The sequence below is a fragment of the Montipora foliosa genome, chromosome 4, assembly GCF_036669935.1.
Source record: "Montipora foliosa isolate CH-2021 chromosome 4, ASM3666993v2, whole genome shotgun sequence".
Classification (NCBI taxonomy): domain Eukaryota; kingdom Metazoa; phylum Cnidaria; class Anthozoa; order Scleractinia; family Acroporidae; genus Montipora; species Montipora foliosa.
This window is the reverse complement of record NC_090872.1, coordinates 27,614,504-27,624,503: the sequence shown is the minus strand read 5'-3', so window position 1 is coordinate 27,624,503 and position 10,000 is coordinate 27,614,504. Positions and strand designations below refer to the sequence as shown.

At 38.6% G+C, this 10,000-nt stretch overlaps 1 protein-coding gene across 5 annotated transcripts in view; it reads right to left on the bottom strand.

Annotated features, from left to right (window-relative positions):
• Nucleotides 1-918: 918 nt before the first annotated feature.
• The window catches only part of LOC138000490 (von Willebrand factor D and EGF domain-containing protein-like), a 166,008-nt gene continuing 156,926 nt past the window's right edge, over nt 919-10,000 (bottom strand). For 2 of the 5 annotated variants that reach the window (XM_068846946.1, XM_068846950.1), the window contains exons 22-26: nt 6,316-6,429; nt 6,052-6,165; nt 5,741-5,854; nt 2,637-2,750; nt 919-2,278 (exon numbers count right to left, since the gene is read on the bottom strand). In XM_068846946.1, the coding sequence (XP_068703047.1) occupies nt 2,028-2,278; nt 2,637-2,750; nt 5,741-5,854; nt 6,052-6,165; nt 6,316-6,429 (707 nt within the window). In that variant the 3' untranslated portion in view covers nt 919-2,027. The remainder of the gene's footprint in view (nt 2,279-2,636; nt 2,751-5,740; nt 5,855-6,051; nt 6,166-6,315; nt 6,430-10,000) is intronic. The other 3 variants (XM_068846948.1, XM_068846947.1, XM_068846949.1) reach the window with 3 other exon arrangements.

Genomic DNA, 10,000 nt, shown 5'->3' with positions numbered 1-10,000 from the left:
AATTTCTCATGAGATCTCGTTATAATCAAATCGAGTATGTAACCATTCTTTTGAGTCACTTCAGAAACGTGCTGGATCAAATCAAACGATTCCAGAACTTGTAAGAATCGTCGGGCGTCACAATCATTAGGCTCATCGATATGAAAATTAAAGTCACCAGCGACTAACAGGGCACTAGTAGTTAGAACAAGTCCCTCTAGAAAAGAACGAAACTCCTCCAAAAACATTCTAACCGAAAACATTCTCAAGACTAGGTGGAGCTCGGTAAACGACAACAAGCCTAAGATTATGATTGCAAGCTGATGTAATATGAATATTAATGAGTTCAAAACTCCTGTGGATCGTTTGTACATCCTTCTTGACCTTAAAACATCTCCTGTAAACTAGAGCAACTCCTCCACCGTCGGCATAATGCCTTGGTAACTGCTCAATCTTATACCCTTCAGGACAGATATCACGACAGTAGAATTCGTCCGAAGAATCATCAGTGAGCCACGTTTCGGTAATGGCGAGTAAATCGATATCATGTTCTTGGTCTTGGACCAAGAAATTCCCAAATTTTCCAGAAGAAAGGTTTGCATAACTGGTATACATACGAACAAAAAGGAAAAGCTTCTTGGACTGTTATTTCCTCATCGGTTATCTAATTATATAACCCTTTGTCTGTTGTTAACCAACTAACATATTCGAAAAGTGAAAGGGTATTATAAGGCCCGTTTCAAACGTCGAACTTTTCATGCGCCGAATCTAATGCAAATGAGCGAAAACAATAGATTTTCTCATTTGCATTAGATTCGGCACATGAAAAGTTCGACGTTTGAAACGGGCCTAAGAAAAATGTGTTTCCACTATAAAGCTCATTTACCAGTTTCGTTCTTCTGAAAAGGATTCAGCAGCCAATATAAATGTACTGACAACTTCTATCATTCAATCAATCAATTAAAAGATAATATATTTTTTTCATGATTATTATTTTGTTGTAATTCAAAGGCCTGGGGTTTAGTTTTCAAAACCAGGATATCCTCGTGGCCTAGACTGAATAAACAACAAGAAACGACTGAACGAGCAAAACACAAAGATATTTGGCAGCAAGCTTTGTTCAAATAGCATATGATATGTAAGTTGGCTTAATCATGAATGACTTCACTTTCACAGTTTAAGATCTATACAAAAGTTATTGAATGCGCTTACGACTATGTAATTCGTGTAATAATGATTACAAGAGGCTAGGGTCTGAATGGCGATTAACGGTTACCGTTAGCCGTAAAAGGCCAACAATTTAATCATTAAGCGTAAAAACTGAAGAAAGCTTAAGGTTTAACCGTTAGCTAAGGAATAAACTGAAAACCGTTAAACGAAAAAAAGAAAGGTCTCAATTGTCTTGGAAAGAAATCCATTTGCGTATCGTTGAACTAATTCGGCAAAGTACTGTCATTTCACAACGCAGAAAATGGCGGATGTGTCTTGAACTTTGAATTGGATCGTACCACGCACTTTGACAGACTTGACAGCCGCCTTGACGTTTTGACAGCTCTAGCAATGTTCTCTATACTTTTCACGATTTTGCCATGCTCCACACCAATGGAAATTCAGTTGATTATTATATTTTAATGTAAAACAATAGTAATTAATTATTAAATTTCAGTTAACGGTAACGGGAAAAAATTAACCATTAGCCGTAAAAATGCTTGAAATTTAACCGTTAGCCTAAAAGCCACTACTCCATTGAAACCCTAGCCTCTTTCAAGTAAAGACGCCTTCATGCAATTCCTAAGTATATTCAAAAGTTAGTTCTAGTCTACAAGAGTCTTGTCTATCAGCTAAATTTTCGGCATTTTTTTAACGTTTTAGCTAAGATATAAGAAGAAGCAACCGCTTTTAGCTGACAGTTCACGGTTTGGCCCGCGTAGAGCTCTCTATTGTCACCCGTATGCATGGGCTTTACAACATCTACACTGCAAGCTTAATATCATTCTCGGAAGGACTATTATCACCAATGAGTCAGGTTCGCTTACAAAAGCGCCTTGCTACTCCATTCCTTCGTTGCATATTCCTTTCTGTTCCTTACATTCAGGGTTATTCTCCGTTGTAATGGTCGGTGCCATCTCATACTTTTCATGTCTCGAACAGGGTTCATCGGGTGGCGCTACGGTACACACGTGAGAGTGTGTACAGTAACACACGATGATTGCAAACATAACAACTAGAACGAAAGCGCCACAGGAAAGGCCAATGATGAGCGGGAGATTAGTGCTAGGGTCGTCTTTCGTAGGAGTTCCTGTTGATAAAAGGCATTGATTAAGATAAATCAATGATATTAAAATATTGTATAAACTATTTGAAACGCAAAACAACTAGAGCAAATCTGATTGAAACGTGGTTTACCATAGGCAGGCCAAGTTCGCGTCACTAAAGAGCGTGTAATAATTAATTACTGATGGGAAGATGACCTTTGAGTGCAAGCGGTGCTGGGTTACAGGCAGCCGTTTAGAATTTAAACGCGTTAAAAGACTTTGCATGGGAAATAAAATGCCGTCGTACTTTGAAATCTGTTAAAAGTAGGACTTAATAAATGCTATGCGTTTTGCTCAACACGTTTTCATTGCAAGAACTTGACTAAATTGAGGTTTACGCACTTGCCCTTCGGTTGTCATCTACCCCAGCGTGTATTGTGGGCTCCGTCGTGATCTCTGAAGATATACTCTTGGAGTTACTTCTGTCCGAAGGAGTTGGTGGAGTGGCAGGGACATCTGCGTATTGCACAAAAACGATAAATATGTTGCAGTAAAGCAGTGCTACATCTTTGAGTCCCTTTCTCATTTGAACAAGAGGCCATATTCGGCCTATCCTCTGGCCGATTCCTATGTTTTATTTAAGAAATGCTAGGATGAAGTTGAATCATCTTTGCAGGTTTTTTTTTTCTTTTTTTGTTGTAAAAGTTTGGTTTTAAGTAAATAAGTCAGAACTTCAAGTCGACTGACGAAGCCCTGATGAAACATGTTCGTACATGTAAATATTATAGAAATTAATCAAGGAAAAAGAGCTTGCAATGCCTTGAAGATAATAGTTCATAATAAATTATGCATTCTATATTTATTATACAAGCCTCACAAATGTTTGTAAACAATGAAATGCTGACAGAAGAAACGGAAAGTCATTTTCGTGAGCAAATGGATATTATAAGTCGACAATTTAGCAATGTATTTTATACATTTATCCTCGAAATGTATATGGGACGAAAGCTGAATCACAGATCATCACGTACCCCTGTACTTTTGGCATAAAGATGCACTTTCACCTTTATTTTAAAAATGGTGACATATTTAGGTAAATCATTGATTGTAAGATACCTGTTTATACACAAGTCATGGTAGAATTTAGTCCAAATGTTCACAATAGCGGCTATGTATTACAATCACAGTAACTGCAGGACACAATGAATATAGTGCCAGTGCACAACACTGCGTACAAGGACAAATGTGTTGTTTCCAGCTATATCAAGATTAACTTTAGCAATTTGTACTCCTTTTACGTCAAATTTATCACTGATCTGATACAAACTTTGAATATACTGAACTAAACAGTTTATAGACGGTACTTCTAACAGGACAGATGTCCCTTGAGGGTGACTGTTACCATACAAATCTCTACCATGAGAATCACATATTTTGAAGCAACATTATTACAACAATAGATTCCAGCAACAATGCATCCTACTGCTAAATGAATGAGGTATAGCTTTGAGCCATAAGCGATTTGAAACCTCCAAACAAGGACCGTAATGGCATCCCTCGACTGCACTATTACCATGAACATTTCCGGAGCAGCTCTCACTGTAAGAAACTTGAGAGGTAGTCAAACACACTTAACATTGATGATAACTGCGACAACCTTTAATATAACTGATTACCGTCCATTATTTGTGTCAAATCATTAGGATAGTTAATCCCCCCATTGTTGTGGTATATTAAAGAAATCAACTCATTGCAACACACTGTTTTCCTCAGTGCATTGTGACCAAATACTGTAACGTTGCCTTGGCTGTAAGGTGCTCTAGACTTTTACTGGGGTCAACAATGGGACTGGGGTTCTTCTCTACATTGGAACTTAGTTTAAACTTACAATAATTAACTCTATGGTTATCACTCCTGAAAAGTGACGAAGGCAAACACATTTAAACAAAGAATATTTTTTAACTTTCCGCATCTCTTTAAATCGTCTTCTATGGCTCTTCGATTTAAATTTAACATAGCGATGAATTTTAGATGATACTGGTGTATTTTTCCGATTTTTATGAAAGACAAACGCTTTCAGCTTCGATTCTTCTTCGACAGTCGCTTAAGCTTTTTTACTGGTATTCTACTTGGTTCACGATCCCGTCTGGACACGGCGTTCGAATAAATCCTTATCGTTGGTGTAAAGAAACATCTCATAATACGACCTGATTATAAGTTTCTACAATAACTTTATTGGGGCCGTTGAATAACTTTGCACACCTGAATGTGACTGTTTCAATTCAGGGAGCATAATATTGTCTTCAAATGAATTAGAGACCGTTTCTGAACATCGTACAAGTATTCAGTACATAAACTTTACTGCTTGTAGATGATATCCATGCGATGGTTATTACAATGACACTACTGAAAAGTACAATCTACTCCACATTTCAAAACAAGTAATTAGAAGAAAGACAAAGATTATCATAATGCGGATTCCGGTACATACTTGATTTGCTTTCCCATGGAACTCGCGTGGTTGGATTTTCAATATGGCGTCTTTAAGATTCTCTTTACTTCTCAGAAAAAAAAAATGTCGGTCAACATTATTTTTCTTGGTTGCAGTCAAAGTACACACTTTTGCATGGTTATAGGTTTGAGTAATACTTCTGACATTTTTCACTTTCGAAACTCTTTCATCACATTTGCATTTTGCATTTTGCGCTCACAGATAATCTCAACTCATGATCACCAGTGACATACTTTGGAACTTTGCTTGCAACTTGGCAATATTTTCGATTCACTGACCGATTCGTTCCTGTGCGGCTTAATACTTTTTAGCGTGAATTCACTCCGAACAAGGATAAACGTCACCTTCTTAGAGCCCACGATTCTTTTGGTCAGCAGGATTTGCCGATTTGTGGTGGAAACGCAAAAAAAACTGGCCGAAAACTCAACTCTGGCCGCCGTGCCCTCGGCCAGAGTAACAAGTATCCTAAACCATTCTACATATAGCTAGTTAGTGAGCTAAAAGGCAACTTGCCGGGCATTTGTTTCACGTCGTGCTTTCTATAATCATCGCTCAATTTAACAAATTGGGTGGATTTCGAAATCCGGCGATAAAGTCTACATTTTAAGCAAACAGGATAATTAATAGTAAGCTATATGACGCTCAAAGATCATCATTTAGGACGATTATTAAAACATCATTCAGAACGATTTTTAAAAGCAGCACAAGTTTGCAAGATCTGGTCTTTGAAACTGGCCTTTCAATTTGTTTGTCGATTTGTCTCAAAAGTTGAAATCCTTGAGATTTTTTTGACAATAGAAAATTAATGAATATTCATCCAGAAGCCTTTCATACAGTTATCTATTAACCCATGGTTAAATAGCGCGGAATCCATCAACGAATTACTGAGCTAAGCAATCCTATCAATCTAAAGATCGATCGATCGATCGATCAATTTTTGAGATCAGACGAGTGATAGGTCCTTTGGACCCTATTTCTCTGAAGCAAGCCTCACCTATTTCGCACCGAACTCCAGTATATCCCTCCATGCAGCTGCACGAGTAATTGTTCACACCATCTACACACGATCCATTGTTTGCGCATGTGTGATCGTCGCAGTCGTCAATATCTGAAAGACGAAAAAACTCAAGTTTTTCTCTTCGGTCGTCTTTTTTCTTCCTCCTTTGGCTTTTGCCTTTATCTTCGCCTTCGTCCTAAACTTAAATTTCAGTTCTGGTTCAGGATATATCATAATTGCTATCATTATAGTCATTGTTATCATTGACTATTGTTACGACACCGCGACGGAAGACCTTTTTCCTGCACCTGTTTCACACAGGACTCCAGTATATCCAGCTCGGCACGAACAGGTAAAGTTACTTGTTCCATCTTCGCATGATGCACCATTCTTGCAGGTAACATTAAAGCAATCATCGATATCTGAAATGAATTCAAATTATACGACTGTCTGAGCAGCTGGAGCTATTCCCAACCAGTTAAATTTCAGTTCTGGTTTCAGACATATCATCATGGTAATTTTAAACACTTCTGTCGTGCTGTCGTAACAATAGTCACAAGTTTTTTCTTTACCTTTTTCACACAGGACCCCCGTATATCCAGCTCGGCAAGAACACGTAAAGTTACTTATTCCATCTTCGCATGATGCACCATTCTCGCAAGTAACATTAAAGCAATCATCGATATCTGAAATAAACACAAATTACATCTGACGCTGGCCATCTTTTTCAATAACTTCAACCAAGTTTGGAGCTGGTTGAAGAGTTGTTCAACCATATCAACCACAAGTTTTTTTCTCTTACGAAACACGACACTGAAACGTGAAGCCTAGTAGAACAAGCCAGACGTTTATCCTTTCTACTAGTCAGAGCACGCGACAGCAATTGCTTTTTAATCCTAAAAATTACGGTGGAGATGATGATGATGATCAAAGCATGAAGCATGAGATGCGAGCGGGAAAGAACTGCGAGTTATTGGATTCAGTTTTACTCGTGATTGTTGCAAGATTGTTGCATCACACTCAAATTTGCTGTAAGGAACTTTCACTCACTCGTCTCGCAGCGTTTTACAGTAAATCCCGTCGAACATTTACACGAGAAATTGTTTACACCATCTTTATTTGCATGTCTAGGCGTTCTAGCGCCTTCTGCCGCTAACTGGGGACACATTGAGGCCAGGGGCTCGTTTCTCGAAAGTCCGGAAACTTTACGGGTGTCACAATTCCCTTTGTATCTCGAGAACAGAGAGGATTTAAGTCGTCAAACTTCACAGTCACGTTTCTTTTAGCTCGCTTGAAAACATGCTAAAAGATTGGCTTTCCAAAACAAGCAAATTACTTTTCGGGACTTTCGAGAAAAGGCTCCCCAGACCACAACACCGGGAATTCTGTCCTCTGCTCTTATCGAATATTGTGTGGGATATTAAACGTCCCACAGAATTCATGAACAAGGGTTGTGAGACTGGCCCTTCGATTTATCGTCTTTATCCCAGAAGAGCTGAAAGTATACCTATTTGCAGATATAATTGCAAAGGAAACACTTTCTCCTGAAACTGAGTGTTGGTGCGGCCGGACCTCCCGCACGCTGGTCCAATCAATGCTCAACCAACTTCTAAGCCAAGTGAACCCTTCAGGCAGTCCCAGATAAGTTGCGGATAATTTTTATTATAACATAACAATTAGAAGAGAATGTCAACTCCTAGAGTAACTGTTTCTTTTTGTTTGAACTATGGTAGGGAATACGGAAAAGGCACATTGGTCGAAATTGGCAGTATAGCAAGGACAACGCCATGGTTAACAATACAATACAATACAATACATACTTAATTGACCGCTCCCCATAGGGGCTTTTCAGGGCCAATGAAACACAACGAAACGACAGAACAGAACAACAACAACTGTTAAGAATCCCAACTGGCTGGAGGCAAACCAGTTGGCTATTTACAAGTGCGGCTGGGAAGTTGAACCAGGGACTACCAGGATCAAATTCAACGAATGGTCAGAGCGAGTCTTGAACCCGGGATCTCCGGATCTCAAGGCAAGCGCCCTAACCACTGGGCCACACTACAAAAATATTACCCAAACCTAAGAGTTTCGGTGATGTTGTAAAATTTTGGCCAAGAAGCTCATGACTGTATTGATACAAAGAACAATAAAGATAGGAAATGAACGATCGTATGTGTGCGTTGTCGTCATAACTTTATCGAAGGAAAGAAATGTGTATGCAAAGTGCGGGTTACAGACGAAAAATTGAAGTGATCCTCGCACTTATCTGCACAATTTAAGCAACTGTCGGCTCTTATAGACACCTGAAAAATTCAAACGGCTTAGACGTGATTCGAACCCACGGCCTCTGCGATGCTGGTTCAATGCTCTACCAACTGAGACATGAAGCCGCATTGTTGGCAGCAGGTCAATTTCTTGGGCTCTTGTGTTCCGTGAAAACTCTTTCCTTCACTATTCCCGGCTTTCTCTGGAACACATGAGCCCAAAGAATTGACCTGCTCCCAACTATGTGTGGCTTCGTATAATTCTCGATGAAGATGTCTACTCAGGAAAATGCTTGATGCAAAGGGGTCACGATTACGTTTTCTTAGCCACAAAACAATAATAGTAAAGGTTTAATGTGGAGAAATAATAGTCAAAACAGGGGGAATTCGAATAACCAAACGGACGGTTTTGATGACTACAACGTTTGCACATGACAATGATTCAGTCCGTAACCGTTGTCATCGCTACAGCTTCCATCCATTGAGACCTTTTAAAAGATCTAAGGCTTTGGTATCAAGAAGTTCAGCTTTTAATAAACATTTTGCTTGATTATTATTTTTGTTTCTTAAACTGAGCAAGAGATGAATTTGGAGGAGTTAGACCGGGGTTCTTCTCTATATTGGAACTTAGTTTAAACTTACAATAATTAACTCTATGGTTATCACTCCTGAAAAGTGACGATGGCAAACACATTTAAACAAAGAATATTTTTTAACTTTCCGCATCTCTTAAATCTTCTTCGATGTCCCTTCGATTTAAATCTAACATAGCGATGAATTTTAGATGATACTGGTGTATTTTTCCGATTTTTACGGAAGACAAACGCTTTCAGCTTCGATTCTTCTTCGACAGTCGCTTAAGCTTTTTCATTGGTATTCTACTTGGTTCACGATTCCGTCTGGACACGGCGTTCGAATAAATCCTTATCGTTGGTGTAAAGAAACATCTCATAATACGACCTGATTATAAGTTTCGATATTAACCTTATTGGGGCCGTTGAATAACTTTCCACACCTGACTGTTTCAATTCAGGGCGCATAATATTGTCTTCAAATGAATTAGAGACCGTTTCTGAACATCGTACAAGTATTCAGTACATAAACTGTTATGCTTGTAGATGATATCCATGCGATGGTTGTTATTACAATGACACTACTGAAAAGTACAATCTACTCCACATTTCAAAACAAGTAATTAGAAGGAAGACAAAGATTATCATAACGCGTTTTCCGGTACATATTTGATTTGCTTTCCCATGGAAATCGCGTTGTTGGATTTTCAATATGGCGTCTTTAAGATTCTCTTTACTTCTCAGAAAAAGAAAATGTCGATCAACATTATTTTTCTTGATTGCAGTCAGAGTACACACTTTTGCATGGTTATAGGTTTGAGTAATACTTCTGACATTTTTCACTTTCGAAACTCTTTCATCACATTCGCATTTTGCATTTTGGGCTCACAGATAATCTCAACTCATGATCACCAGTGACATACTTTGGAACTTTGCTTGTAACTTGGCAATATTTTCTATTCCCTGACCGATTCGTTCCTATGCCGCTTAATACTTTTTAGCGTTGTTACGAGTTCGAATGTTTTGAGGAAAGGTAGCTTGCAAACTAAACTGAACGCAGGGTTGTCGGAACAACAACAAGAAGATTTATTCCAAAAATGAACGTAGTTTCCACGAAGTAAAACTCTAAATAACTCGTACTCGACAAACTTACACGGCCTCCGCCAACTTGAGTAAACACAGCTTCTGTCACACTTGACTAGACACGGCCAACATCAACTCTCTTTGCTTGTGAAAAACTAGTTAAAAAAAACACTCCGCTTGGACTCGTCTACTTGTATACTCTGACAATAAACTTCTAGAACTTTCTGAAATAGTAATCAATCTAATTATAGAAAGATTACAAACACACCGATTTAGAAACGCTTACGTACAAACCTAAAAATAAACAAGCTACGAACTCTCGCGAAGCTTCTAGA